This window comes from Mycetomoellerius zeteki, unplaced genomic scaffold, assembly GCF_001594055.1.
Source record: "Mycetomoellerius zeteki isolate Tzet28-1 unplaced genomic scaffold, Tzet1.0 scaffold164, whole genome shotgun sequence".
NCBI classification, from domain to species: Eukaryota; Metazoa; Arthropoda; class Insecta; order Hymenoptera; family Formicidae; genus Mycetomoellerius; species Mycetomoellerius zeteki.
The window spans coordinates 1,897,320-1,914,057 of NW_017256594.1; the positions used below are offsets into that span (position 1 = coordinate 1,897,320).

The following is a 16,738-nucleotide window of genomic DNA, read 5'->3' on the forward strand; positions in this document are numbered from 1 at the left end:
AAACCACAGACAATAGGGCTTATTTGCCGTTTTCCACGCGCAACCCGGTGTTCGCCGAGAAGTCGTCGAGAACTCGGTCGCCCGCCGCGAACGAGATGTGTACACCGTGGCAAAAAGTTGGCAACGAGTTTGCGAGGAGCTGGCTTCGCGACCGAGGAAAATGCTTCCCTCGCGTACTGTGCGTGCATGAAGAGATACGGAACTAAGGTAGTAGAGAAATAGACGACAGTGTTACGAGAAATTACGCTGTGAAATTGTTGTCACGAAATATTCAGAACTTGGTGGAACAGATTTTCTTGCATTTTTAGAACTGTAGATTATGCTTCAGAGAGGAGTAGAGAATATTGTCAACTTTTGAAAAATGAAGAGTTTCATTGACTCAAAAATTACAGTTAACAGCTGAAATTTCATTTTACAGTTTTAACGTAAATAAAAAAGTTTCTTTTTTCTTTCTTGTCATTTTTATTATGTTTTGAATAATTTTTCTTCCACAATACATATTATTATCGAATTCTAACATTAGTAATATCAGTATATGTCGCACTTCGGGAAGAATATTGTCAATTTTTGAAAATACAAAGAATTTTGTCGGCCCTTAAAAAGTTAAAGCTAAATTCCATTTTAAAATTGTAGCATAAATTTAAGTCTTTTTTCTTGTTATATTTATTATTTTTTAAACGTAAGTAATGACTTTCCTCTTACGATATGCGCGTTTATGGAATTTTGATATTGTGAAATGTTTAGTGATATAAAAATAAAAATGACACAAAATTAGAAACTTAATGAATTAATTAAAAAGTTTACTTAGTAAAAAGCAGTTTTTTCCTTCCAAGTTTTTTACTCGGATATATTTTTTAGAGCATTTGAAGATTTTGATGTTGTTTAAAATTTAATTTTTGCATTCATCCAAAAGATTTCTGTGAAAAGGTAGCTATAAAAGTCAAAATGTAGTGCAATGACACGTAACAACAAGTAAACCTACCCAAGTATTACACTCCGACTTTTAGTTTTTGAATTTTTAGTATGTTATTCTCCGGACAAAAATAAGCGACACGTATTTTTTTATACGTGCTCATACACACTTTTAAGGGGTGAAACACCCCTTTGAAAAAAATTTTTCTCTTTCAAAGCGAATATCTTCGAAACTATAAGAGGAAGAAAAAAAATTTCTAGAATGAAAATTGAATGATTTCAAGGGTACTTCAATGTTATGAAGAAAAAAAAATTTGTTTAATATTTTGTTAAATAATTGTTAAACAAAAAAATTAAAAAAAAATTTTTCCTTCACAATATTAAAGTACCCTTGTATTGTTAAATCCATAGTGTCAAATTTAACTTAACGTGAGTCACCACTGCTCCTACTCAATCATATCGTTATTTTATACTAAAACTGGTTATATTTGACACTATAGATACAGTGTCAAATTGACACGATGTAGTGTCAAATTTAACTATCGTTTTGGTAAAAAAATAACGATATATTTAATAGGAGCAGTGGCGACTCACGTTAGGTTAAATTTGACACTATAGATTTAACAGTGTGAAACCATTCAATTTTAATTCTAGAAATTTTTTTCTCTCTTATAGTTTCGAAGATATTCGTTTCGAAAGAGAAAAACCAATTTTTTTCAAAGGGATGTTTCACCTTTAAAAGTGCGTATAGGCACGTATAAAAAAATACGTATCGCTAATTATTTGAACGATATTTTATACTATACTTCGATATAATATTTTTTGTATATTTCACGATTTTCACGATGTTAATCGGCATTTGATAGCTGATCCCGAGGGGCTGTTTCCAAACCTGTGGCGAGGAATGTACAGAAATATACGCGCAGTTAGTAGCGTGCGTAAACCAGTTTTCGGTAAGAGAGGATGCGACTTCCGACCCGCTTACACTCGTGGGACATGATCCGCGGGGAAAACGGTTGAATGCGAAATGGCACGGAACGTCGGCGTCGGTATGATACAGCCGGTTGCGTGAAGCAAATTTTCCCGCAGGTGCACGCGCGATACGGCATTTATAGCATTCGCAATGACGCGGCTGGGGAACAATAGCCATATCCCGATTTCGTGGGCTCCTGGATGAACTTAACGGGGTAAAGATAAAGCATCTACGTGAAGGAGCCGTGATAGATAGCATACGTATGCTGTACATATATGCGTCGAGATTACGCTTAATTCTCTGTGTACCTACGGGTTCCGCTGGATCTGCGTTCCTATTTGAGTCAGCTACGTCCGTTCTTCAAAAGAGATAAGATTGTGCTCCTTGATAAGATACCGATGCCAGAGGAATTAAACTATCCTGTTCTCATTCGATTTAATTTTATAAGAAACAATGTTTGCGAAACAACAAGAATTAGACTTAAACTCACAGCTGCCGAGATAAATAGAGTTAAATATATATGCGTCACCTTAACAATTATCTACTTTCAATCCAAAACTAACGTCTCGTTAGTGTCTATCTTTATGCAAAAACATATTGTTAAATCTATAGTGTCAAATTTAACCTAATGTGAGTCGCCACTGTTCCTATTAAATATATCATTATTTTTTTACCAAAAGTTAAAGTTGACACTATATTGTGTCAATTTGACACCATATATAATAGTATCAAATTGACACTGTATAGTGTCAAATATAATCATTGTTTTAGTATAAAATAACGATACGATTGAGTAGGAGCAGTAGCGACTCATGTTAACTTAAATTTGACACTATAGATTTAACAGTGCAGATTGTTATTTTGCACGTTATTACGCTTTTAATAACAACGTCATTTATTAATACGATGAGAATACGATGAGAATATCGACGCTATTAAAATGTTATCAAGTATTTAGATACATAAACGTTACATTTGTAATTGAACGCTTTAATGCAGTGCATCTTTAATGGCACATATGCCATTCAGTGACGATTGGCGTGTCCTACATGACGATTACCGTTAGAAGCAGATTTACATAGACGTGCAATATGTGGAATTTTGCCTCGAAGTGACAGCTAAATCTACTAATATCCGCCAACATGCTAATATGATTTGTAACTCTCCTGCGCAGCGCGCGTGTACGCCGTGGATAAAGCCATGCTGAATCCACACCCATTTGCCGATACGTCTGCCTGTTAATATTATTATTAGTATTATTATTGAATAAGTGAAAACCCATTTGCGGTGCATGGAGGAGGGAAAGATGCGCGCAATTCCGCAATGCAGATTAATCTGCTTAAGACATGCGTATTTCTCACCCTTCGAAAGCAAATTTCTGTGAATACATACATATGTATATTCTACAATAATTTATGTTAGCAAAGTAGCATACATATAACATGTTTATAATTTAGTAGTACGAAGCTTCGAATTATATTAAGGTATAAATACATAATCATTTTAATTAATTATAATTATTACACATTATTTATCATACTAATTATTTATTATTAAAAATTACTGCTAATAATTAATTGACTACTAATTATGTATTGAAAGTCTACAATTGCCTATCGATACTTGCTTTTGCTTAGCAAATTTATTGTACTAAATTCCGTTAGTAAATTGCTAAAATGGAATAAAATAAATGCATTTGCTCTTATATCGTGCCAAATAACATAATTAATTGCGTATAGAAATAATTGAAATTAACCTACATTAAAAATAAAATACAGTTATTAGTCACTTAAGAATTTTATGTTGCTAAATCAATTTCTTTCAAGAAAGTAGATTTGCCATTTTCGTAATTTTTCTTACCACGCACAAATAGATTATTGACAATGATTAATCTGATCATAAACTTGTCTGTCGATGTTCGGTAAACACGTGATGATCGATAAGCGAACGTGATTCGCTTCGATTTAAGCGTCGCCGCGGCGTAAAAGAGGATGACGTAACGTATCAAAGGGTTAAACGTCACGGCGTTTACAAACATTACAGTTGCATTAATTAACCGGGCGTACTGAGGACTTATCGCTAATGAAACGGCCGCTTAATTAAGATGCAAACGAGACGCTTCTCGCGTACGTGCACGTAGCCACGCGCGTCGGCTCGGGCTTCGCCTCGCCTCGCCTCGTTCTAAACCCCCTTCCGCCTCCGTTCCTTCCCCGATTGCGAGTCCATAAATCTCAATCCGTAAACTCAAACACCGGCGGAATTGCAAATCGTAAGTAACAAACTGCGGCGCAAAGACTCGCGGCATTACAACGAGCGACGGGCGGACGGATAGCCTCCCCCGCTCTTTGAAGCGAAGCGAACGAGAAATCGGTAAGGCGTCTCGTATACCGCACCACCACCGTCATTCCCCGCACCGTCATACTGCCACGTCGTGCCTTTGTCAATATTAGGTTTCCCCGTGATTACGTAATAAAGTAAACGTCGTTTTAACCCCTTTAGTCGGCGCGCTATCGACCGCCGTTCGAATTAGTTCGGTGCAAGTCATGTAAATTAGTCCCGAGTCGTAACTCAGGGGGTGGAAATTGGGGAAAGTGGTGGCAGCAGCGGTGGCGGCGGCGGCGGCGGTAGTAGTAGCGACGGTAACAGCAATGTCGGGGCCAAGACGGCCTTATTGCCGGTGGCGACGGGTTAGAATGCCTGAAATATTACTATGCCAATCGGGTTGTTCTGGCGCGATGGCGGCGACGGTCACGGTGCGATTAAGTGAATTTCTTTCTCACTGAATAAAGGTGTCCCCAAGGTAACAAGCTGACCAAATTGCAAGGACGGTCCCCACACATATTCCCAACTGAATTATTCACTCCAGCCAAGCCTCACGATTCACCAAACGCTAATTTTGTATGAGCCAACAATGTGTGGTCTATAAATGTTTATTTAATTAGAATTTTGGAGTACTCTATTTATCTGGTCCTGTCATTTTAAAATTAAAGAAAGACAAATACGATATTTTACGTCCTGAATAAACAAGCTTGTTCTATTTTTGCTTCATTTATGATAAAAATCACTATTCAATTGAATCGAGAGGTTGAGAAACCCTACTTATTCTATAAGTAGATAAGCTAGACTTTTCAGGATGGAAAGACATATTGTTGTGTGAGGTTTCTGTTTGAACTAGAATATTTGCGCGATTACTGACTCCACGCGAGGTATCGAAGCCTGTGGTGTTTCTGTCTGCAACGCTGAGTCTACATAAGTATATACCATGTAAGATAACCCATGTAACTCAATTTCGCGAAAAATGAGATATATCCCGCTTCTGATATTTTTCAAATTCAATTTAATCCGTTTTTACATAAAAAAAGAAGAATTTTGTTGAAATGTCTAAAAATTAGTTAGATATACAGATCTGAAAATAATTTTGTTGGATTATCAAAATTATGTAGAACGCTGGAGCATAATGAGCAATGTTGCAAAAAATTTTGATATTTTAGTAATCAGCTTAAGAGTCCTACATAATTATTTTGATGGTCTAACAAAATTATTTTCAACTCTGTGTACATATATAACTGAATTTTTAAATATTTTAGGAAAACCGTCTCTTTTTAATTTTATTTTCGTATCTATATTTTTTCATTTCTATATATATTCACAAATATTGGGAGTACTGAGAAATTATAGTATAAATCTTGAAAAACGCGATAAGAAATTGCTTTTCCCAAAATAGCAGTAAAATCCTCATTTTATCCCAGACCGCTCGCGCTTTATTCGTCAATAAATTTATGATAAAGCTGAAATTACGAGCGATTGAGGTATATGGAGCGTATGCATGCGGCATAATTCTGTAATCGATCTTGAATTATTGAGTGGAAGTAAAACTGTAGGGCAGAATAATATCGGCGAGGATTTCACCGCGGGCAGCAAGATAGAAATCGGCTTTAATTAATTTCATTATGCGGCTCATCGCTGGATGGCCGGAATCTACTGGCATGAGGAAGGAAGAGTAGTGGTTTGTGGCAGCGTGGAGCAAAAATGCAACACCACTTTTTAATTAATAAATGTCATTTATGAGGCGGATACCCGTCCGTTACTCCGATTGATGCTATTCAAGACTGACAAGTTTTCGTCCTAACATCCCGCTCTGTGTTCGACGTCACGTCAGAATACGCCGTTCTCGCGAATAATTACCGCGATCCGTAAATGGACGTGCGCAAATTACTTGAAAAGAACGACGAAGATAAATCGTTTCCGTACGAATATTTTCGGTCCATACAACTTATGACGCTTATCGCCGTTCATATCACGCCGTAAATCAAGGAACTTCCATAATGTATGATCCTATAAATACAATAACCAAAACCTCCGATGGCGGTACGCAGCTAACATTTACCATTACCGATTTGCGCGGCGCTTCCAGTATCCGCAAAACCATCGTTCGCGGTCATTTTGCGCCGTTATCGACAATCGCCTTACTCGCGCCTCTATAAATTCTCAGTCACATCGCGTGCAACGTACAGGTATAGCCGAGGGCAACGCAACGGATCCGCAATTTTCTCCGGGTTCAACGCACTCCGGATGAAAATCTTTATCCAAGTGGCTACGGGAAAATTCAGAGGACGCGTGAATAACAGCATACGCCACGCTTTGCATTAAGTGTATGGATGTTTAAATTAAACACGAGCTGATACTCTTGCTCGTCCAATATCGAAGACAATAATACTCATTCAATCTATCTCGAAATAACATATTATTTCTCTCGAATTTAGGAATCGATTTTCGAATACATTAGTGTATTATATTCCCATTCCATTAATATTTTATAAGATTATTATGACTAGCAAACTCGGAAAGAATAATTTTGCTGAAGTACCTATCTGAAAATTTAGCTAGTTACAGATCTGAACATAATTTTATGGGACCATCAAAATAATTATGTAGGACGCTCAAGCTGATTGTTAGATATTAAAATGTTTTTGCAGCATTGCTCATCATGCTCGAGTTCTTTTACTATTATTTTGATGGTCTACAAAATTATTTTCAGATATGTATCTTAAATTTTTAGTTATTTCAGCAAAATCGTTCTTTCCATAATAAAAATTAAATAATTGGAATGATATTAATTTTAATATCTTTAATTCTAATTCAGCAAACAAGCTGATGTCATTTTGCACGTCAAAATAACGAATATCAGCTTAATTGTTTGCTAAGAATCTCTTTCTATTATATATTATATTAATTCTATTAGCATTCTAACACTATTACAATGAAGAGAATACTAATTTCAAAACCATTCTGTATCGGAGAGTTATAAGTCGATATTTCAATAGTATATATAGCTCGGCGTTCTATATACAACTGGCGACAATTTTCTGAACAACTTCAATTTCTCGTACGCGAGCGAAGTGCACGCCGATGATGTATCGCTTTATAACAAAGAGGATTTATCAACGTCAATTTGGCGTGCAGGAAGGTACGCGTCTTGCGGCCAGCGACCCGCTATAACGAAGAAACGAGCAGCGGTCGAGGGCAGCCGAGCGCTTAATTTTACTCGCGCCGTTATCGCGAGAACGTTAGAACAACGAGTGGGGTTAATTAATTGCGGACCTTTTTTAATTTGTCTTGCTAGACGCCGGGATTACCGCGAAATTTTTAAACCGATACATCCAGTCGAGAAACGGAAGCGGTAAATTGGAGATACTTTGTTGAAATGCGAAAGGGGACTTGGGAAAAATTTATTTAACTCGGAAAAGTCTGCGATGATAAAGAAATGTGGTGATAAAGCGGATACTTTAAAAAAGATATCTCAGCTCAGCTAAGAAGAAATTTATACTATATATATATTGTCGATTAGTTTATTCGTTTTCATATATTTTTGTACACGAACTTACAAGGCGATTTAGGAAGAGTTTACGTACAAAAAAATCTGCAAAGCCCCCTTGTGTGCGAAGTCACCTTGAGAAACACTTGAATCATCTTGAAAAAGAGCGCGCAAGATGGGACGCAAGATTAATTGTCCCCGCTCTAAATTAAGTTATTCACTTTGTTATGGTACCTGAGCTATCGCGCGGCAAGATACATGGCGCGTGATAAAGTAGTAAGAGAGCGGAAAAGAGAGAGAGAGAGAGAGAGAGAGAGAGAAAGTAGTAGTAGGATTAATGAGGAGAGGGAGAGTTTATGATCCCACGCTTAAAATTCGTCATACCGGTTATATGACTGCAAAAGGCTGCAGAATCACCTTTTCAATTCGGTACGTAACTTAATCACATGTTCAGGTACTTTTTGTCCAGATAAATTTATTATTTCTGTTCGTTTTAATCCGGAAGTAGGCTTGTGATTTAGGCTTAACATTAATAAGCGCGTCTTGGTCATTTTGACCGAAATATATTTATGCACGTACACTGTTTAATACCAATAGAACAATGGTAATTCCCTCAGTTAAATAATATTTGGTTATATTTTTAATTTCCGTGTATGTGTTAAAATGTAAATCAATCCATTGCTGTAGTTTAATTGCTAGTTGCAAAGTAAACAATATCCATATTAACGTTTACACTTAGTAAATAGTAATTTAAATTTGAATCAAATTTAATACATTTCTTGAGTTAAATTATTTAATTCCATTGTTTTAGTCGAATAAATTAACGACACATTAAAAAGCAGTGCCGATCTATAGAAATGATTAAAAATAACTCAAATGGAGTATAATTTGACATTGTGAATTTAGTGCACGAAGTGCAAGGGGTGTCCAGTCGTTAGTAAATTGAGAGAAAACGAAAAAGTGCAGCAAAATGATCGATGTACATCTCTCTCTCGGGTAAATATGATAGAAACTATTTTTGTATAACAAATAAAAGCAACAATAAGTAAAATAACAACATACGGGACTCCTCAATTTCAACAAATGTAAGAAAAGTACACGATAGGATATGGGGACCAACGTGGTACTTATTGCGCAAAAATATTATTCAGAAGATATCCGTATGAGGTTCGACTTGCTTTCCTTATTCTCAATAGAACAAAAAATATACATATATATATACATATTGTATCTACATAATCACGTACTCTTGTGAATGAGTACAACCATGGATCGAGCAAACTATCAGCTCAACCATAAAGATTTATCTGGTTTATCACAGTTCACTGGCCAAAAGAATAAAAAAACTTCCACAATAAGGCTATAATAAAAATTAATTACCAGTCAAAAACTTTGACAGAAACCACCGGAAATAAAATATCAATTTTATTTCCGGTTTATGTCTGTTAAATTAAATTAAGGCTAATGATGTTGATGAATTTAAATGAAATAATATTTAAAAATTCTTGCCAGCAAATTTTGTGAAAGTCATTTTTATTTCAATATCTTTTTTTGCAAAAATTTTACAAAAAGATAAGAAGAAATATCAAACGTTATTTAACTAATGAATTGAATAATTTTCAGTTAGCCCTTTGGAAGTGAAAATAATTGATGGAAACCGACCCTTGTCGGCGGGCAAGAAGTACGACTTGGTCTGCACGACTTCCGGTTCCAGACCACCGGCTAGCGTCATCTGGCGGAGGAACGGTCAACGCTTAGTGGATTCCAAGGAAACCGTAAGTGTGTTTCTTTATAGAATAATTTTCGTTCTTACATCAACATACATTCCACCCAGCCATTCTCGGCAGTGCATAAACTTGAGTTTGTAATCTTGAATAAGAGAGAATCCTTGATCTTTTTATCAAGAATATCACATTAATTCATATGAATATTTAACTCTTTCAAACACGGAATTCTTTTAAATAAATGGAAGATCATGATATTTCTTTAATGGAAATGGATCTTAAGATCATGCTAAAAAATACACTATAAATCTATTTGGTCATTTTTTATAATATATTATTTTTCAAGTTATGATGTTTTAAATGTAAACGTAAACAAATATAATAACCAAGGTAAACTATCGACATAAATGCCATGTTAAACTATTTTATCGTTTATGCTCTCTAATACATTAAAAACGCATCTGTCACCGCGAGAAAGTTTTGTCCTACGTGTGTTTAAACTTTCGAAATTTTTCTTACATATTTACTGTGTTTTCGCCAAACTGTAGAGGATATCACAAGAGTTTTAGAGAGATATCTTTTTCCTCTATTTTTATTTAATTTATATTTAACTTAAGAAAAGAAACTTATCTGTGTGACATATAAATCGGAAAATACGAGAGGAACGTATAATTATACTTTTTTCAATTAAATTTGATATGTTTTTGGCCGTGTGTTATTGACGCTAGTTCACGGATTAATCTCATTAACGAAAGACGATTAATCTCTCACTGTACCTCGACTCGTCTGGTTGACATGTGTCTCCTAATTTCGCGGCGAAGCAATTTCCACGTTCAATTTCCGTGGATTAAGCGACGCCAAAAAAGACATAGGCCGATTACGTGATTGACTGCCGTTTACAGTGAAGCCTACCGTGCAGGGATTATGTTTAATTAACGGGAAGTAAAACTATCCTACGACTATATAAGTCGAGATATATTCCTATTAAATATTATTGAGGTAAAAGAGTGTAAAGAGGTAAACGATGCGGCAATGATTTAATGAGATTAAATGTTAAGAATATTCAAATATAATTAAATTATACACAACAAATATAATTAAATTGCTTATATAAACTATGTTTATTTTAATTAAGAATATTCTTAATGTATTATCCACTTTTAGCAACAAACTATCTATTCTCAACTGATTCTTCTCGTTCATTAATCTCATGCTTTTTGTTTCATTTTATTTATCCATTTTTCTTTCAGTGAAAACTTCTCGGAAAATTTTTTAATTAAATTAATTCCTTAATTAAACATTACTTTTCAGACGTGAAGTTAGGACAGATAACACGTTAGTCGATAACTAGAATCTACAGTTTTTCTCTTTCTCTTTTTCTAGAAAGAGAAAAATATTGGGACAGTATGTTGGCAATGTTATAAAACAATTGTTTATTGAACAGTTTGAACGTTTTGTTCACAAAATATGAAATTCCCTCCATGTAAATCTTGCATCGATTTACCATGGAATTGAAAATAAAATGAAAAAAGCTAGAAACTGTTGTATAACAGTGTTACGCAATCGAGTCGTACGCTGTATTCTGATAAAAAAGCGTAACATTTCGTCGTTACGGGATTAATCAACGGCAATGAAGAGGTATGTCGCAAATATCGATAAATCTAATTACGCGCAGCTCGAATAAAGAATATCTCACCGGGGCGATTACGATGATACTTGATCTATGAGAATGAAATCCTCTCGTGTGCGTGTATTCTCTCTCTTTCTCCCTTCCGTTCCGATACAATTCATTAATTCATTCAATTTCATTCCGAGCGCGCGGCGAAATAAATTTCGATTTAACGTAAATCGAACACTCTAACCGGGGCGCGGCGTTTCTGTCGCGAGAAACGGATGAAGGTATTTCGTATACAAAGCAAACAAACGTCAATGGAAACGCGGATTAGCGAACGAAATGAAAGAACGTACTTTCGAATAAATTGACCCGTTGTCGGGCGAAATCGAGCATCGGCCTCTGTTTATTCTACTTCGATTTCCCCGCGCTCAACCCTGGCAAAACACATGGTGCGCGCAGGGTACACGGATGAGATGTGATGCACGTAGAACGGTGCGCAAACAACGCGACGCGCGTCGTATCTGCCGCGTTTTGATCCGCACTTAAGACGACGACGTAAATATTTGCCGGGTAGCGGCGGATTAAGGACGTGGGCGAAGGGGTGAAGGACCCCGTGCTGTGTACGGGACAGAGAAAATATTGTTTCAAAGTCGATACTCGCGCTAGACGACGCGACAGTGAAGATTGTTTCGCTGCTTACGTAAGAAAGTTAAACACAGAAGCGGCGGGTTGAAGGGATAGAAAATACGACGAGGGAGAACCGGTATAATCCAGGATGGAATGTCGATCGAGGAGGCCTGTTCTTCTTCTTACTTTCCCCGCTTTTTACTAATCACGCAGTTTCCTCAGCGAGTTTCTCGCTTTATCTCTCCCAGCTTCGCGCGATTACGCAACAGCGCGTAAAAATAGTTACCGTGATGTATATACACAACATCCCGTAAACGAGGGATTTCGCGCCGCGAGTATTTTTCCCCCCGTATCGTATCATGGAATTGCAGCAATTATGTTAATCGGTTCGACCTCGCCGGAATGCGCAGTCGGAAATATATTTTTAATGAATGGCGCATCTCATTTCGTAATTATCTTTGCACGGGCCACCGCGTGAAACGACGCGCGGAGCTCTCCGCCGCCATCGAAACGAAATTAGAGCGCGAGTCCGCTACCGTTGATTTATTTTCTCGGCAAGACGCGAAATTTATTATTCGCGCGCGCGCTCTCTCTGTCCCGCGATTATTTTTTAATCGCGCGACAGAATCGCGGAGCAGGAAGGGGAGAAACCCCGCATCCGTCGCGCTCTCGCGCGAGATTGAAGCCTCGACTGTGATTCGACTTTTTCCAACGCATCGTGGGAAAGTTGAAAAAGCGCTCGGAATATTTTGAGATTTTATGAAAAATTTTGCGTTATATTTCGTTCAGGAATATGAATAATGTGGGCGATGCGTTTTTCTGACTACCTTCCACTATTTCTGTTTTATGCGTGGAGTGTAATCCCTAAACTCAGTTCATTGGACAGAGCGAGCGTTTGCACGAGCACGAATGTTTAATTCACGAAACGTAAAGCAGAGTTATTACGGGTGCTTCATAATCCATGAACTTGATTTTTCCTAAGCTACGAAACTTTTAAATAGCGTAAAATTATGAATTACGCTTAATTTCAGTATGGGAATAACGAGATGTTAATTAAAATATGAAATATTAGAGATGCAAAAGCGAAACTTGAATTTTACATGATTTGTAACAAAATTTTAAAAAAATCTCACATGCCGTCAGTCTGAATTAACTACCTGGATTTTATCTTATATCATAATATTAAATTGACGAGACGCAATATAAATTTTGCTACACAATTTTATTCGAGGGGATAATAGCCGTTTAACAAAGTAGTTTTCATTTTAGCGAAAATCGAAAAAGGTAAAAACAAGAAAAAAAAATATTTCACGTTTTTTTCCTTCGACACCTCGGAGCTATTCGACAAGTATTTGCTCGGATAACAAAGGGAAAACAATTCTCATGCGAATGTTTTTGAGGTCGTACACTGATCGATTGTTATAAAATTGGTTCACACGTTCACCCACGCGCTTTATTCGGTTTGTTTAGTGATCAAAATCGATAGTAAAAAAAAAAAGTTCGCTTTCCATCGTTAATACGTGTTATTTACTCGTCACTGCTATCAAACGGGCCACTATTTACGAAACGTTAACTGACGAATAACTCATTTACGAAAAAGGCGGTTTTATCATGTTTTTATCTATCCTTACGTACGCTTGCAAACTCCTACGATTGTATGGATAGAGAGAGATAAATTTAGGCGATCGTATCGACGTAACGGGACGGAGTGGTTAACCGGCCACTCGACGTATTGGACGTTCATTAAGGCATCGATTCGCCTTAATTACGAACGAAAATTCGCAGACTCCGCGCGACTCTGATTTAAATTATTCCACGCTTAACGACGCTTTTACCACGGGTTCGTACTCGCGATAACGATAATTCTCCTGCCACCCTCGCAATGAGACACACTTGTGCACGGCCGTACAGAGGTACACGTGCGCAAGAGAGAACCTTATTTTATGGTCACTTTAAGGAGCTGTACGAGCCGTGGTCGAGCTTGCAAATTACATTGAGTGCGCGTCTCGACGGTGTAAATCGAATCGGAAGTCCTCGGGCGCGCGGTTTTCCACGGAGATGCACGTCTGATTATTCAGAGGCGTTTACTACTTGAACAAGTTTCCAAGTTAAACGAATCGATATTCGCGGTTTTAAATCGAACGTTATAATCTCAACTATCATAAATATTTCTTACCATTAATTTTTTCTACGATTTCTTGTTCCACGTTTAAAGAATAAAATAAAGTATAAAATAAAGTCTGAATATAAAATGTTAGATTATTAGCTCATATTTAAAGAGCAGCCTTTTTACTGTAAAGAACGATATGTGACATGCTTCATATTAATTGTAAATAAAGTAATCGGATCTTGTATGCTCCTACTAAGCTTTGCGATTTTTTTAATTTTTTGGTGAATCCAGAAATGAAAGTTAGTGACACATTAAAGAAGGAATATTTCTGAATGTTAATAAAAAATATGAAACATTCAAATATTCATATAGATAGAGTAAAGATTTAAAAAGAAGTAGCGTTATGCGTATATTGGGTATATGATGTACTCAATATGGCCTAAGTATATTCCTTTTTTTCGTAAAAAAAAAAATGCTAGAAAAATAAAAAATAAAATAATCCATTGTTACTTTTATAAGATTATAAGTTTACTAACGTATTGACGTATAAGAATACACAAAGAACTATTTTTCAAGCAATAAACTCATTATTTATTATGACAAAAATATAAACTAAATATATAATGTTGTAAAATATGAATATAGAGCTACGATAACATCAACTGAAATTAATAATCATCTTCTGATAATTTAGGAAGCAATTATTTATCTACGAAATATTACATCACTATCATATCACAACAATTTGCATTTTGCTTTACTGACGATAACAGAAAATGAGCAAATTAAACAATAAACTGATGCAATCGAGTTAGGCAAACAATCTGCACGACCTATTACTGCTATCTGTTGAATTAATCGTATAATACATACAACAAATATGGTGTTTTGACATGCTTATATTGGGTCCAGTTACCTTAATTAATTACTAGATAAAAGATTGAGAATTTCATTTTAAAAAAATTAGAATTTGTTTGTGAAAAAGCTATAAATGCGCGTATTAAAAAAAATTGTTCTTTAATTTTAAAAACTGATAGATGAAGTAATATAGGGGAAAGTCATCACTGATACCGACATACCACTTTGTTTTTAGACAGTATTTCTTAAACAAAAAGTAAAAATATAACTTCAAAAATATAAATACAAACTAAAAAGTGTCTTCTATCAGATAGTATAAGCAGTTTTTATAATACTGTTTGCAAGTTTGCAATAATTAATTTTTTCGTAAGTTATGCAAAAATGAGCGTCTAACAAAATGAGCTCCAAAACTGATATAGTAGGCAATATAATGCCAATATTCCTATTCTATAAATAAAGATATATCCTATTCTGTAAAGAAAATTAATTTATGAAACTATAAACATTTAAAATGACAATATTATCAATAATACAGTCATTATTATTTTAATTACGCAATTTGCAAAAGAACACCATAAGAATTTTCTTCTCGGATTCATAGAATTTGTTTTTAGCTGATTTGGTATGGAAATAAGCCATAAATATATGAATTATGAGTTTGTATTTCTTTAATTAGCTAAACAGATCACGTTTTTATTAGTATTAATAAGGTGCAAAGATTAGTTTCTAAGAAATAAAAGGATGTCGCTTTAGGAGACCTATGTCAGTATCAGTGACCTTCCTCTAATATTGGATTAGGGAAAAAGTTCCTTTTCAAGTTGGTAAAAAGACTTTTAGCAACCCATATATTCTATTTTTAAAAAATTGGCAATTATATCACTTGATAGAGCAATTACAGCTTTAAGAATCTGTATTTATAATTGCGATACGATGTTTTTTAACGGAGTTACGAGCAATAAAGTCAGAATGTTCCCTTTTACTTAATCCGCTAATAACTCAGGAATAAAAAATTGTAAGAACATTTAAAAAAAATGATTTTGTAGAGAAAGCTTCCAGCTTTCACGATAGATAGTCGAAAATTTGCTCAAATTTTTTTGGACACGCTACAGATCTACAAAGTGTAAAGAAAATTTTTCATTTTTTTCAGGTCGTAGTTTTCTATATGTAAAAATTACACATAAATTCAAAAAATATAGTAACTATTCGAAAGTAGAGATTTCAACCTTTAAAACCCTTTTTTTAGATTTAAATTTTGATCATTTTTAACGAAGATATTGATGAAGAAAGGTCTTTTTTACCAACTTGTAAAAAGACTTTTTCCCTAACCCAGTACATTAAAAATGATCTATATGTACATCATCCATACTACTTTAGAAGTTTCATCACGCATAAGATGAAGTTTCTTAGTCACTGACATATGCGTTTTTGATACATTAGATAAAGAAGACAGTTAAGATATGGTATAAACAACATAGAAAAATAAGAAAGCATGAGATCCTTATTTATTACTTGCGCACTTCCTTACATAAGTTGCGGAAATTTATCTGACACATATACATTGAATAATTCAATGAAACTCTGACGTAATAACGGTTCTGCTCCCAAAAAAGATAGAAGTCACTTCTTTATTGTTAAAAAAGATCTATCCCTCGAGAAGGGTAACGAGAAATTAATAGAGAATTTCGACTATGATTACCGCCGACCCTCCAGATTAGATGATAGATACGCTTTTAATATATAGGGGTTGAACGCGTATGTGTCGGCGCCATTGATGACGGTGCGGGTAAGCAAACGATCGTATCAATGAAGAAAAAAAGAATAAACGCGACGAGTGTCGATGGGGTGGACGGGCGGAAACTGGGGACCCCGATGAACGTTATCATAATGTTGTTACAGACCTCCGTCGATGGGAACACGACCACCAGCATTTTATCTTTCATGGCGACGAAAGCAGACGCAGGCAGACACTTGTCGTGTCAAGCTGAAAATCGAATCATGGGAACCGCGCCGATAGAGGACGGCTGGGTACTCCAGATACAATGTAAGCTCATAAACGACGACAGCCTCGAATCCGGCTCTGTTCCCCGGGGCGCGCTCGCGACGC

At 35.7% G+C, this 16,738-nt stretch overlaps 1 protein-coding gene across 1 annotated transcript in view; it reads left to right on the plus strand.

The window, feature by feature from the left end:
* The window catches only part of LOC108721269 (neural cell adhesion molecule 2), a 227,413-nt gene that overhangs the window by 198,711 nt on the left and 11,964 nt on the right, over positions 1–16,738 (plus strand). The window contains exons 6-7 of the mRNA XM_018445736.1: positions 9,324–9,475; positions 16,531–16,675. Coding sequence (XP_018301238.1) covers positions 9,324–9,475; positions 16,531–16,675 — 297 coding nt within the window. The remainder of the gene's footprint in view (positions 1–9,323; positions 9,476–16,530; positions 16,676–16,738) is intronic.